The following is a 13,697-nucleotide window of genomic DNA, read 5'->3' as shown; positions in this document are numbered from 1 at the left end:
CACATCACAACCCAAAGCACGGACTCCGCTGCAGGGCACCTGGATAAGGTTTTTTTTGTCACACATTTTCCTGGAATGAATGTGACCTGCTTTATTTGGAATTTTTTTTTGGTGACGCTTATGTTACAGAGGCTGAGCTACGAGTCTGCTCTGATAACTGGGAGACAGAGCAACCCGGGTCAAGGGCGTCCGTGTCCGGCAGAGAGAGCCCGGCGGCCACTCAGCCCCTCCTGCGCCCGGAGCCCGGCCGGCCGGTACCCGGGGGAGAAAGGGAAGTGTGGTCACAGGCACCGAAGCGTCAGGAGCAGGAAGCGGGGAAGGAAGGGACGGAAATCTGACCGCGGGAGGGGGCAGAGCCCACCCTTGTCCCCACGCTCCACCCCGCCCCCCCCCCGTGAGGTTTCCGGGGAGCCCGTCTGAAAGGGAGCGAGTGCTGGGGGGTCTCTCGGTTTCCAGTTTCCGTCCAAGTGAAGCCCAGTCCTGCCGTGTCCGGCTCCTGCAGAGCCGGAGGGGACCGAGGGCACATGGGGAGGCTGTTTGGAGGGGGGAGTGGTGTGTTTCTGCTCGTGCCCACTCGCAGTGTCTGGCCTGGGGCCACCTGCGTGTCACTGAAGACAGTGGGTGGTGTAGGGAGGTGAAGTGTGGAAGCGGAAGCAGTCATTTTGGAGAAGAAGCTTAAGAATTTGGGGGACATGTTTAGAAACTCTTAAGTTAATGCCTTCCTAATGTTTTCACATCATGACACAAAATATTTTAAACAGATGAAATTTGTCCGTATTGCTGTGGCAAAAGCTTGAAGACATCCATTGTCAAGGGTCATAGGCCAGTCCCAGGACTTCAGCCGCCCCACGCCCAGCCCGCCCAGATCCCAGGGCCGAGGCATTAAATGTTGTTGCTCTCCTGAAATGAATTGATAGTGACAATGAATACAGCGCTGGGTTGGCAGCCGGAGCAAGCTTGTAACAAGGAGACTCCAAGGGCAATGGCGGGGCGTCTCCCTCAAGTAATGGGGCGGGTGGGTGCCACCTGCCCCGCCACCTCCCAAAGTCGCCCAGGGACCCAGGCTCGAAGGGTGGCTCTGCCCTCCTCCGGGCCATTATCACCGCCTGCATACCGAAAGCTGGGTGGGTGCCCGTCTAGGCTGCGGGAAGTGTGACAGAATGTGGAGGAATGTTTTCAAAGTAAAATGTATTTATCAGCAATTGTTATTGAGAGCCTTGTGCTACACATGGAGGAGATTTTTAAAAACCAGCACATGGACATGTCTCAGAGGGGGTAGAAACTCAGGAAAAATATCAGCTAAAGTTGTGACAGGCAGAACACAAGATAAGTGCCTGCAGAGTTCATGGCCCAGGGCAGGGCTGGGGGACAGAGTCCCAGAGGGACGCAGGAGACGTGGATTCAGTGCAGCTGTGACTGTCCCAGAGGGCTGTGTCGGAAGCAGAGACACGAGCTGGGCTTGGAAGGAGTGGTGGTTGCTTGCGGGGTGGCCGGCGGGGTGAAGAGTCACCCTCCAGCCCCTCAGATCAGCGCCAGTTGACTTTGCCTTGGCCCAGCGCCAAGACAGGCAACTCTCTCCCGGCCCCTTTCCTTTGTTCCTTCTTCCCATTCTTTCTCCTCCTCTTGGGAAGCCCAGGAAGCTTCCTCCCTGTAATGACTCATCTGCCACCGCTGGGGTCTTTGTCGAAAGCCTAATGTGCACATCCCGTCTTTTGAAAATGGAATCCTAGTTCTTTATTTGTTCGGCTGATTACTGCTCCGTGAGCACCCTCCTGGGGCAGCAGTTGCACAATAGTGGAAATACCTGCGGGGTGAGTCAGCGAGCAGTCAAGTTGTTATTCCAGTCTGGGAAGCTCCAAAGATTCCTTTAACAGATAACATCCCGTGTGCCCCAGGGACATTGAACATTTACAGATATTAAAAAAAAAATACAGGATACGAAGCAAGAGAAAGCAGATTTCCCAGATGGTGAAATAATATCAAATGGATGCCCCTCAGAGGCTTTTTGATGGTGACGGAGAAACTGTCTCATCTTTGGGTGATGCCGTCCTCCCAGCTAACGCCTGTCTCTGATGCGGTGAAAGAGCAATTGCATTTACGGTGGAGGGCACGGCTGCCACTGGGCGAGGCGGTCCTTTTCCTCGCGGCACCTTGGCTCACCGAGTCTGTCAAAGAAGAGGCATCTCCCGGCGCTCGGGGAGTCACGGGAGCGATGGCTGTTCGGGTGGAGACTCCTGGGAGAAGTCCTGCCCCCCCACCTTGTGGGCGCACGCCGTGCTGGAAATAGATTGGACTGTGACCCGATGGACGGCAGAGTACGCGCCTGGCGGGTCCCCGGACCCAGGACCCCCTGTGCAGCATAGCCTTGGCGAGTGTCTGTCATAAGCAGTGAACAGGCGTTCCTTCCGAGGGTTTTGCCTTATTTCACTGCAACTTATTCTGTTACATAACATGCTAATTTTATAACCAGATACAATTTCATCTTTGAAAGTAAATGGATTGCAAATCCTTTTTAAAAATTTTTATTTATTTATCTTTAGAGAGGGAAGGGAGGGAGGAAGAGAGAAAGAGAGAGAAACATCAATGTGCGGTTGCTGGGGGTCATGGTCTGCAACCCAGGCATGTGCCCTGACTGGGAATCGAACCGGTGATGCTTTGATTCGCAGCCTGAGCTCAATCCACTGAGCTATGCCAGCCAGGGCTGCAAATCTTAAACAGGTACCAGGTGTTGTGTCAGGGTCTCTGAGGAGTTCAGCAGGAGTCTTGGAGGTGGAATGAACCTTCATAGGTGACCCACTGGATTGGAGTAAGAAGGCCAGGACTGTGGACCCTGCACTGGCCAGCTAGTGACCGCAGGCTATTTCTGGGGCGAATCAGCCAACCCATTTCACTCTGTCCCGATGTTCTGTTCTCTGACCTTGCTGCATCGGCAGTAACATCTCGGCCTCCACTTCAATGGATTCATTTCTCAAATGCTCACGACCTGCGCGGGGAAGGAAGACATTATTTCCCTTCAAGAGCCCCATTGAAGACCGTCACGCTCCTCGGAGTACGAGGCTGCTATGAACGTCGGCCGCCAGGGGTGGGGATGTCGCTGGAAGCCCCTGTCCTCACTCCAGGTGCTCAGTGGCCTGTTTGCAGCTCAGTGTGCCCCGGCCTGCCGGTGCCCCGAGGGTGAGTCAGCACCCTGAGCAGCCCGCTGTCCCTGCGCGTCCTCAGAGGTTCACAGAACGTTCCGGCAGCTTGGCATTTAGGCTTCATCATTCTTTTATTGCTCTCCCTTTTGGACCCGCGTCAAGGGCAGTAAGAGTGTCAGGCGCATAAAGCAGCCGGCTCCGTCCGGCTCCGTGCGGCTCTGTGTGGCTGTTCCTAGGTCAGCTTGTACACCAGCGACCCCTCTTCTTTCGGGATGAATCAGCTCACGTGTAGGTCTTCGGCCCCAGTGTGTTCAGCCCTCTAGTGCCCCCGGCGTGCACGGAACGCACACTCCCGGGGTGAATCCCCCCTCAGCTTCAGACGTGCTTCCCAGAGCCCCGCGCCGTGTGTGCGTGCGGTCCTGACGTTTCCGTCGCGGCTGGCCAGGCCGGCCCTCACAGTGTTTACGGCCGATGGCCTGCAGGCCTGCGCGGGGTCCAGGCGGCTGAGCGGGAAGTGCGCGGCCGGCTTGTTTTCACTCCCTGTTTTTATCAGCTGCAGCATTTTCCATCACACGGTCTTCTCCTGCTCCCCAGCCCTCGCCTCCCTTCTCTGTGTTGTTTTTGGCATTTCCTTTTCGTAAGTTACGTCTGAAATGAGCTGTTCGCATGTTGTTCTCGTCCATGGCTTGCACCCCCTTTTCCAGGCAGCTCTATCTGGAGGAACATCACAGGGTCAGGGAGATAACCTTGGCCTCGCGTGGGGGTGAAAGGGCACGGTGCCGTGACCGGGAGGCCGCCCCAGTCCCTTCTGGGCTGGCTCCATATATGTCTTCAGGGATGAAGTAAGGAACTGCTTCTTTTTTCAAGGAGACCGAAATACACGTCAGTATCTTCGCATTCATCAGGAGCCAGCTCCCTCGGTACCGCAACACGCGGTCCCCAGATCTCCACTGCTGTCCCCTTCCGTTCACACAGCCGCCTGTTCGGGTTGCAGGGCTCTCCTGAGTACCGTCTGGAGTTCTTCCTGCAGCGTTGCCTGGTCGGCGTCCTTTGCTCTCAGCAGTGTGTGGGGTCTGGTATCAGCTCCGGGCCGGGGCCTGTCCCTGCTGCTCGCTGAACACCCCCCTCAGTGCTGCAGCTCTAACCCTTCCAGGTGAAATACCGACCGAGTTCAAGGAAAGGGTGTCCGGAGGAGTAAGTCCCCACCAGGGCTGACTGCAGAGGGACGTTCCTAGGAGGCTCTGCGTCTACCCCCCCCCCCCCCCCCCCCCCCCCCGAGAGGGGCCGAGGCACGCAGGCTCCCTGCATCTAGAGAGAGGCCCGAGGTCGGTGAGCCCTGGGCCGCCTCCCTCCCAGCCCCTAAAATGGACAAGGAAGTCATGATCGGAGTTGGTAGGGCAGACTTAGTCCAGCTTTTCTTTTCTGCGAGCCCAGTCATGCCAGAAGTTACGTTTATGTGTGAGTTACAGAGCTCGCAGTTAGTCCAGGGATGCAGTAATGCAAAACGTCACCAGGGTTACTTTGAATTCAGGGCACGTTGTACTGTGCCGCTTTTGTGTCTCTGAAGCCATACCCCCCACCAGCTCACCCAGGAGGGAATTACTGTGTTCTCCTCTGTGCTCTTGGAGCTCCATGTTCCCGGCTATGGACCCCACGACCGCCGTGGGAGCAGGAGGAGGCGGCCAGAGCCGTCTCCTTCCCAGCTTCCTGCGTACTCGGGACTGGCAAAGGGAGCTGAGAGCAGCCCCCTGGGTCTGTGGTGACGGAGACCCAGGGAACCTGCTGTCGGGGGGTCAGGTGCTGTGCCTCGATGCCCAGAGGAACTGCACAAGGTGCCAGCACTGGAGGCCTCTGGAGAGTGGGTACCGCCCAACCCCTCCCATTTACAGGGAAGAAGGGTCTCCACCAGAGACCTGGAGAGGGCCGCCTGGGAGGTCGCCTGCTGGACAGGCTCCCTTGTCCCTGCACTTCTCTTACAGTGTGTGGTAGAATTCATGGCCATGCTATTCGCTCCTTTCTTTCCGTGATCACTGTGAGCGCCCCAGTAACTGAGGGCTGTATTCTAGTCGTGTGTCTCTTTAGCACCTGCCATGGCTCGTGGCACATAGCGGTGTCATCATTGGTGAATGTATTATGGGGACAATAATCTAGACACTTTTCTAGGAGTATATGGCTGAGCCTAGATTTGTGAAGACCAAGTAAAAAGCCTCTGAGCTTCCCCCTCCACTTTATACCCATAGATGGTAGGAATTAAATCATTCTAGTCAACATTATGTCCAAAGATGTGGCAGTGTCTTGTGTGCTTATTGGTAGGAAAGCATGTTCTGCCTGTGACTTGATCACAGTAGGGCATCTGTAAATACAGAATGAACTGACATTTAAGGAAAAAGCACTAGACTAGGGATGCGATTGGATTTGATAGCTAATTCAAGTGCAGGGTTTCAGGGCAGAGTGTAAAAGACAGGGCTGGTGGAGAGCGGTTGGTTGTGTCCATTGAAACCATACCCACCGCACTTTTCACTAGACCTGATTAGAATTTTCTCTGGGTTTGACTAGAATGGCAACAGAGAGTTTGAGGGAGGTAGGAGAATATTGAAACCCATGACATTCCTGTTTTTTCTCTACTCAGAAATAAAAGGTAAACATAACTTCACCTATTTTATGGAGTTAAGAATGATTGGGATAGAGAATGTGTCAAGCGAGTGACTGGCTAACTCCAGGTCTCCAGTCCTCTTTTATTCTCTGTGGACAAGGAATGAACACTAGAATATTCTAGAACATTCTACCGGTCTCAGAGACCCGCCGCTGTCAACAGAATGGCCCCTCCTTCCATAGAAGGAGGTGGAATTCCTTCCCCACCCACCTGTGCGTTCATCCCAGTTGTCCGTTGTCAGGTGTCACAGGCCCCCGTGGTGGCCTCAGGGTCTGTCCCACAGCTCCAGTGCCTCTCTCCTGGGCTCAGTCCTGGACTTCAGGATTCTAGACTCCTGTCTTCGAAAGGTGTACCGACCCACCCACAGAGGATTGTACATTTTGCCATGGACTTATTTGTAGGGAAGTGTCGTTTAGGTCTGTCACGGAGTGAGACACACAGCTTTGCCGTTAGGATGGTGTGTTTTTAGCTTTTAAGATACTGGTCTCAGCCGAGAGGATGGAACTGTTTCTGTGGCGGCGGGTGTTTTTGTGTCCAGAGCTGGGTTTGTGCTGGTGTGGAGTCGGCACCTGTGTCCCAGTGTAATTGTCTGTATTCGTGAGGGTTTCGATCGCTGTTGACTCTGTCTCCTCCTTTATGTACTTCAGAGTTTCTTATTTTCAACAATAAGTCATCAAGGATTCCTACTATTGCAATATAGCCTGTGTTTTCACACAGACAGAGGGAGACATTAACTTTAGTTGATTCTGCGTGACCTGAGTGGGTCAATGTGTACTTTCAACTCGACATCATAAGAAGGCATATGTGCGTCTTCTCGGAGTCCTAGTTTTCTGTGATACACATATTAGAACTAATGTAAAGTAAGTCTGAGAAAAGTAAAATGGCTTTTATTTTTTTTAATAAATGAGTTTTTGATCGTACATGTCATCAATGGCCCGTGCTCTGGCACGGCAGCAGAACACAGCTCATGAACTGCGAATTCCGCTGGAGCGGTTGGGTCAGATTTCTTTAAGCAGCAGATGTCCCAAGAGCGAATCGCATTTCTTACAAAAATAGTTGCACCGTTACAGACAATGCCAATGAAAAGAAAACAACCTTTGGAAGTATTATTGTGTAATATCTTGAATCTGTGCAGCTAGGATGGCTCTTTTCTGTTTGGAAATGAAGAGGTACATCTTAGATGTTTGTTTTGACCATCTGCCCAAGAACTGGATGGCTGTTTAACGTGGCATCCGAAGGAGACGAAGACCGGAGAGCTCCTCCTGTGACCGGTGTGCATGCTGCACTTCTCACGCTGCGCCGTCCGGAGGGCGGGGACTGTGCAATGCGACAGTGGCCCCAGGAATAGGGGCAGAGCGCCGTGGGTTTGTGTGGGCTCTGCTCGCCGCCAGCGGACGCTGACGGCACGTGGTGGGTGGGAAAGCCTTTGAGGAAGATTACTAGTCCCGGGTCTTGCATAATTGGATTTTGGAAACTGGAAAGAGGTAGGAAAAAGGGTTTTAGGCAGAGCTCCACCGAAGGCCCGGAAATTGTGAAGACCGGGGCTCACTCAAGACTGAGTGATGAATCCAGTGTGACGTCAAGGTGGGAAGGACACCCAGAGGGGATGATGGGGCTTGTACCCTGAAGGTCTCGCCGGGAGCATTTCAAGTTCCAGAGAGAGAAATTTGTGTGACGTGGGAAATGACACGAGATGGAGAAGGAGAGGGAAGGGAGAGAAGGGGCTGGAAAGAGGGCAGGCAGCTCCCGAGCCCTGAGAACCTCTGTTGGCGGGGGGCAGGAGGTAACAGGCAAAGGAGGAAGTGGTGCGTCAGCTACCCACACTGGCTGCAGAAGGGGGTTTGCATGGCACGCGTGGGGGAGGGCAGTACCTGATGGTGACGACCATGATGATGAGGAGACGGGACTCCTTCCCTGAGCTTCTGTTACAGTACCACCTGCTGAGCCTTGGGTAGAGCTTAAGGTGGAGCTGGCTGGGGTTCTGTCCCGTGGAAGCTCAAGAACAGCACTGCTTAAGTCGGACCTACACCCCACCCCCTTCCCTCACTGTATGCCCGCCGACCACACCAGCCTGTGCCGAGGGCACCCAGGGCATTGCATGTGGTGTGTGGGTGGCTGATGACTCAGTCCTGGCTCTGGGGCCCTCCGGGGTATGCGTCACCACGATTATTTTTCCTGCTCTCTGTAGGTGATCCCCACGGAGGGGTCTTGTTCTTCCACCTAGGTGGCCCTAGGACTGCTACAGACTGGAGCGATTTAGGAACTGCTTCTGGTCAGTGGGGGGCAGTGTCACGCTGTGGAAGGAGCACAGAGTGTCGTCCCAGGCTTAGGTGCAGCCCATCCCTGTCATCTTCAGAGTCGCCCGGGGCTTTCTTTTCAACTGCGGGTGTTAGTTACCCCACCCCTGGGAGACTCCGGCCCAGTCAGCCCGGGGTGGGGCCCTGGAGGGGGGTTCTGGCCTGTTCACTGTTCACATTCTAGGGAATTTTGCAGGCTAGCTGAATTTGGGAAGTAGGGATCCAGTCTTCCGCAGTCTCGGCTTTCACGGGATCGCTGTGAACTTTAAATGAGAAAATACATCTGGGTTTTATAAACTTCACGGTGGTTTCAACCACCGTAAATGTCTGTTGTTCATTAGGTTATTTCTTGAAATAACTTTTTTGTTCCTTTTTTTAAAGGTTTCAACTTCTCATCAGTTTGGAGGCTGATTCTATGAGAGCATATATTTGTTTGATTTCATGCATTCCACTAACAAAGGCCAGAGACAATACTAATGAATTCTGTCTAATACATACACACAACACATGAAATATAGGATTGATTGGATGATAGTTTTATTTTAGTTTTTTACTAACCCATGTGTAATTGCAAGTTTAAATAGCTATGTGCATATTAAAATATGTTAGCAGCTTGTTCTCCTTAGGAGTTTAATATGCCCAGAAATTCTTACTTTTCCTGAACACACAGTAAGTAAACTCTCTGGGTTATACAGAGGTAAACTGACCCAATGAAATGTATCGCACTCCTAACTGTCATCACAGGCATTTCCAGGGACCACTGGAGTTGTCTCACCTTAGAAAAACACACCTGATGATGGTTTTAGATGTTGAGGAAATGATGGAAAGTAGAAGACCCTTGCTTGAATTTTTGTTAAATCAAAGGAGTAAATGTCAGTTAAAAAATATATCAAGGAAAATTAAACAGAAACCGTTTTTATATATTTGAATACAAAACCTCATATTTATTATTGGCACTTGATCATTTAACTTACAGACATATTCTGACTTCCCAGTGTTGAGAGCAGTAGCTTAAGTTAATTAAATACATTGTCCTTTCCTTCATCTTTTTCAAACCAAAGCACTCAAACGAACAAAACAAAACAACAGCCAAGAACACTTTGTGTCAATAATAGCAATGGCAACTTTGGAAAAAAAATGCTCGTCAAATAGTCATCCAAGTTAAAAGAGATTTCAGCAGCTCAGGACAATCTCTATATAGTAATATGCAGCATAAACACCAGTGGGCCTCGAAGCTTATGGGATGTCTTAATCCCTTCCAAACCCCCGGTCACAGTGCCTGTGTGCCCAGGCCTCATCAGTCGGACGGGTTTTCTAGTTCGCAGGTGCACTGGACTTCAGAGCAATGCCCGCGTTTCTCCTTCCCTCCGCCGTCCCCTAACTTTCACCTCCAGTTCCTCCAGCCCCGCGCCTGGGTAACCTCCGTGTCAATCCACTGTGAGTCCTTGGTTCTCTCCCTGGGCCGGTCTGGCCACCCAGGAAGGCCACGTCGCTGGCCCAGGGAGCCATCCGGGAGCTCTCCTGCTGCTCTTGATGCCATCTGTCCTTCCCTCCCACCAGGACACGGTCACTTGAGACTGTTCGCCTGCAGGTCATTCAGAAGATTTAAATAGATGTTGGATTTGAGGAACCTGGGGTAGGAGTCCTTTTCCATAAGAGTATACACGATTTTTTGGGCTTCGTCAAAACACGTGAGGGTTGGAGCTTTAATCTTCTTGGCGGTCGATTCTCGAGTGCGAAAGTCAATATTGATCTGAAAAGGAAGTCCTTATTAATATACACTTCTGACTTATTGCATACTTTTACGTTACTGTGGTTTTTTTGAAACACCTCAGGACAGTCCTTTAAGCCCTCACTCAAATCGGCTGTCTCTTGAATGTCTATTCTAAACGAGACCTTTGCTAAGTGCGGAGGAGTTAAAAAGAGATGTTTGTTGCAAGGAAGTCTTTGTGCCAAGGTAGCCCATGGTATAGTCGAGAGATGCAAAAGAGGCAGCCGTAAAAAATTTAAATACCCAGGCAAGGTGACATACGCATCAATAAAAAGTGATATGGAAATTTAAGATTCATGGGAGGAGCAGGTGCTTTGTTTGGCTCTGTTTGCTTGCACCATGAACTGGAAGGTGGACACCACGCCTAACTGGAAATATATTTGCTGCTGCCTCGTATGTGTCACACTCATCTTTTTTTTTTTTTTTAAATCCTCATCCAAGATGAGCTAGCTCATGAAGGACTTCCTGATATGCAGTTCTGACCCGAACCCAGGACTCTCCCTACCCTGACCCCAGCCCATTAACTAGTTTGGCATCAGCCTGGTCACCAGTACAGAAAGTTAGGTCAGCACTGCACCGAGCTAGGGGAACCCACCTAAACACTCGGCGGTGCCTGCAGTCCTGACGCTCAAGGGGGACCTCACCCTGCTGTGTGTGCACACGGACTCATGGTAATGAACGTGATACTCACTTGCTTGGCGGCGTCCGAATGCACAAACGCTTTGAATATTTTCTCTGCTTTGCAGCGCAGGAGATCAGACTCTGTGCTTTTGTAGTCTTCACAAGCCAGCCAGAACTCAATATTCTCCTCGCTGTACTCAGACTTCAGGAAACTTCCAAAAACATCTTGACCAGCTAAGAGAAAAAAGAGTGAGGGGGTGAGATACTTAAATCAACTGAGCCAATAAATGAGTAACTCGAAGAAGACATTTGCAAGAAAATACTGTCGCCCTCTCTACGCGCAAAGGTGAGAAGTAGCTGTGTCATGCTCTGGAGCAGCGGAAAGGCCTCTGAGGTTCCTTCGCTGTTTGTCTGGGGCCAGGCACGACTGTGTGCGGTCCCTTAGCTGCTTCGTGGTGGCAACGAAAGTGAACTCTGCTTCTATCTGCTCATTAATTGAAAATTCTGCCCTACTGGTTACAAAGCAATCTCTTCTTTTATAGCATATCTTAGGGAAGCAAACATTGACAGAGGACATGAACACCGTGTGAAGCGCTAACAAATATAATTTCTCCAACCAGTTTATTATCCACCAGAAAACATGAGGCCCGTGTATTGTCAGCTCTGTGGGATGCACTGATTGTATTTGCCAGTGTCTCTAAGGCTTTCAAAAGGGCCGTTTCTATGTCATTTGTTTGCTTGTAAACTACTTTCCTGGCGAGTCTCCTTAAGGTGCTCACGGGGAGAAGAGGGGAGGCTCACACTCTGGAGACGAACTCTCCATCTGCAGCTCTCCAGCAGCCCTGACCCCGGAGAACTGCAGGGGCCTCAGGGAGGGCAGGCAAGCGGACCAAGCTCCTGGCCGTCCCTCATTGGAAATGTACCACGAGGCCCTGAGTCTAAAAACCTTCGTTATCGCATCTGTGGTGTTACACCTGTCACGTTACATGTAATGCAGTTACACACCGAGTGTCTCAGCTGCCCTCGGCACCCTGTGCGTGGGTGTTTGAGTCCTTGGCTGTGCTCAGATGCCTGCCACATGCCAGCGGCTGAATGGGTGAGTCAGTGTTGCATGAATGAAAACACAACGAGCTGACTAAAGGACTCCTACTCAAAAAATGCATCCTTTGGGTGGCTTTCAGAGCAGCTGCTCACAGGTGGAGGGGTTTGGTTTACTCTGAAAGACGTGAAACCTCAGAACCCGGCACACTTTTACATTTTGCTCCTGAAATGCCCCATGGCTGGAGACATCTTATTGTCCTGGCGACTTGGTCTGTGACAGGGTGGAGTGCTAAGTGGTCACTGGGGACTTGGTCTGTGACAGGGTGGAGCGCTAAGTGGTCACTGGCAACTTGGTCTGTGACAGGGTGGAGCGCTAAGTGGTCACTACGTGACTGGGAGGCACCATATGCCGGAGCTGTCAGTGGCTATAGCAGAAGTGGAAGACAGCTTCCCACACACTCCTGTCCAGACTCCCGTATCTGCGTGAAGCCACTCTGTCTGTTGGCGTGCTGTTAGCGTGCTGTTAGCGTGCCGAGCTAAACCTAGACACCTCCAGCAGTTAAGTTCTACTTACTTCGAGTGGCAAGGAGTTTTTCCAGAGATTGAGACCACTGCATTACTTCATCAGCAGAAAGTCTGCAGGGGAGGAGATTTATCCAGATTAGTAAAATATATACTTTTTATAAGCACCAGTGAACTCAGAATGCCTGCTGTATTCTGATAATTTCACAAACTAAGCACTCTAGTCCTGGCAAACTTTATTAAAATGTGCAAGAAAACAAAATTCCCCTTAGAATTACTGCTGAAATAACATGTCCTATAGAATTGCTATATGACAATATCTGCCAATAAAATGTGAGAAAATCCAAGGACAGATGCCCCCACAGTGTCATAAACGGCAAATAGCTGCACCCGCACGGTTGGGTTTAATTCACATCGGCACTAATGTGCTCGTCTCCTGAGGCTTCCCCCATAAAATAAACGAGTCCACTATGCACAGTGTTGAGCACTTGCTGGAGCACAGAAGGAGAGCTTAGCTCACTTTCAGCATGACAGCCCAGGGTTTAGGGTACGTACATCTCCTTGGACTTGGAGGTCTTCATCCCAGACTCCAGGTGCGGGATCATGGACCGCAGGTAGGCTTTCACATCCATTCCGCTGCAAAAGACACAAAGGTGAGTGCTCCTGCTTCCACAGTAGAATGCATGTCATTGATGAAAATAAATAAAATAAAATAAAATAAAGAACAGCCTGGAATAAACTCCTCCAAGGCACAAGGCAATAATAAAACCAGCTGATGCAGCACATTATATTAATATGGAGCCAGTTTAAGTCTGGAAAAACACCCACCCAATTCACTGCCCAATCATGATTAATTTTTAAGAAATGCAACAGAGTATACGCAGAGCTCCCAGCAGGTGATTGCTCCGGTCCAGGGGCACTAAAGTGCTCGAGTTTTCCCCGCTTCCTCTCCCTCCCTCTGCTGTGAGAGGCAATCTCGGTCAACATTCACCCCGTGAGACACCGAAGGGACTTACAAGGTCTTTGGCCTCCTTTTTTGCATTTTATCATCCAGAAGCGAGTGGTCAGTTCCTTTCAGCTCCTTGGGAGTAGCAGAGAAGAACATTCCTGGCATTTTGTCTAACCTTGGCATGGAGACGGCAGCTCCTCGCATGGTCCTCGCAGAGCGAATGTCTGAGAGGCGCCGTCTCCCGGGCTCTTTATATGCTGACGGCACGCAGGCTCGTGCTGCTCAGCGAGTCTGTTTGTCAAGTGGTGTTGCCACAGACACTGGAAGTTCCCCTTTCGCGCCTGGTTGTGACGTGTTCTCTTGAAAAAAAAAGCATACAGTGATGTTTTGTGGTTGAAACTTAACCAAGTGAGACTAGGTGGCTTGATGAGAGAGAAAGAAAAACACACAGAGACCTCGAGTTTAAAGCATGAGTGGCATCCGTGTTTGGTTCCACGGGACGCCGGTGTGTTCATAAAAACTGCACATTTCGGTAAAATTCCCCTTTGGCACATTTATTGTGTCCCCTGGACACTCAGCGGTGGAGATGTATCCCCTGATGCTCTGGCCAGTCCTTGACTATAAAACTCACCCGATCGCAGTATTTTAAAAAGAGCTCTTTTTTTTTTTCTTCTTTCAGGAAGCAGTGTAAAGTAAACAAATCTTG

The 13,697-nt window shown here is 51.0% G+C and overlaps 1 protein-coding gene across 1 annotated transcript; it reads right to left on the bottom strand.

The window, feature by feature from the left end:
* Nucleotides 1-9,549: 9,549 nt before the first annotated feature.
* Nucleotides 9,550-13,254, bottom strand: RGS1 (regulator of G protein signaling 1). The gene is made up of 5 exons (XM_028531367.2): nt 13,059-13,254; nt 12,598-12,678; nt 12,095-12,156; nt 10,550-10,713; nt 9,550-9,840 (listed from the first exon to the last, which is right to left on the bottom strand). The coding sequence occupies exons 1-5, from the start codon at nt 13,193-13,195 to the stop codon at nt 9,655-9,657; spliced, it is 630 nt and encodes a 209-aa protein (XP_028387168.1). The 5' UTR covers nt 13,196-13,254; the 3' UTR covers nt 9,550-9,654.
* Nucleotides 13,255-13,697: the final 443 nt, after the last annotated feature.

Source organism: Phyllostomus discolor, chromosome 15, assembly GCF_004126475.2.
Source record: "Phyllostomus discolor isolate MPI-MPIP mPhyDis1 chromosome 15, mPhyDis1.pri.v3, whole genome shotgun sequence".
NCBI classification, from domain to species: Eukaryota; Metazoa; Chordata; class Mammalia; order Chiroptera; family Phyllostomidae; genus Phyllostomus; species Phyllostomus discolor.
This window is presented reverse-complemented; position numbering and strand designations above follow the sequence as displayed.

Excerpts from the sequence above, each read along its gene's own strand:
- RGS1 (XM_028531367.2), bottom strand. The coding sequence starts at position 13,195 with ATGCGAGGAGCTGCCGTCTCCATGCCAAGGTTAGACAAAATGCCAGGA. Across the intron at positions 12,679-13,058 it reads AAAAGGAGGCCAAAGACCTT|CGGAATGGATGTGAAAGCCT; the intron begins GTAAGTCCCTTC and ends TGTCTTTTGCAG. Across the intron at positions 10,714-12,094 it reads AAAACTCCTTGCCACTCGAA|CTGGTCAAGATGTTTTTGGA; the intron begins GTAAGTAGAACT and ends TTTTTCTCTTAG.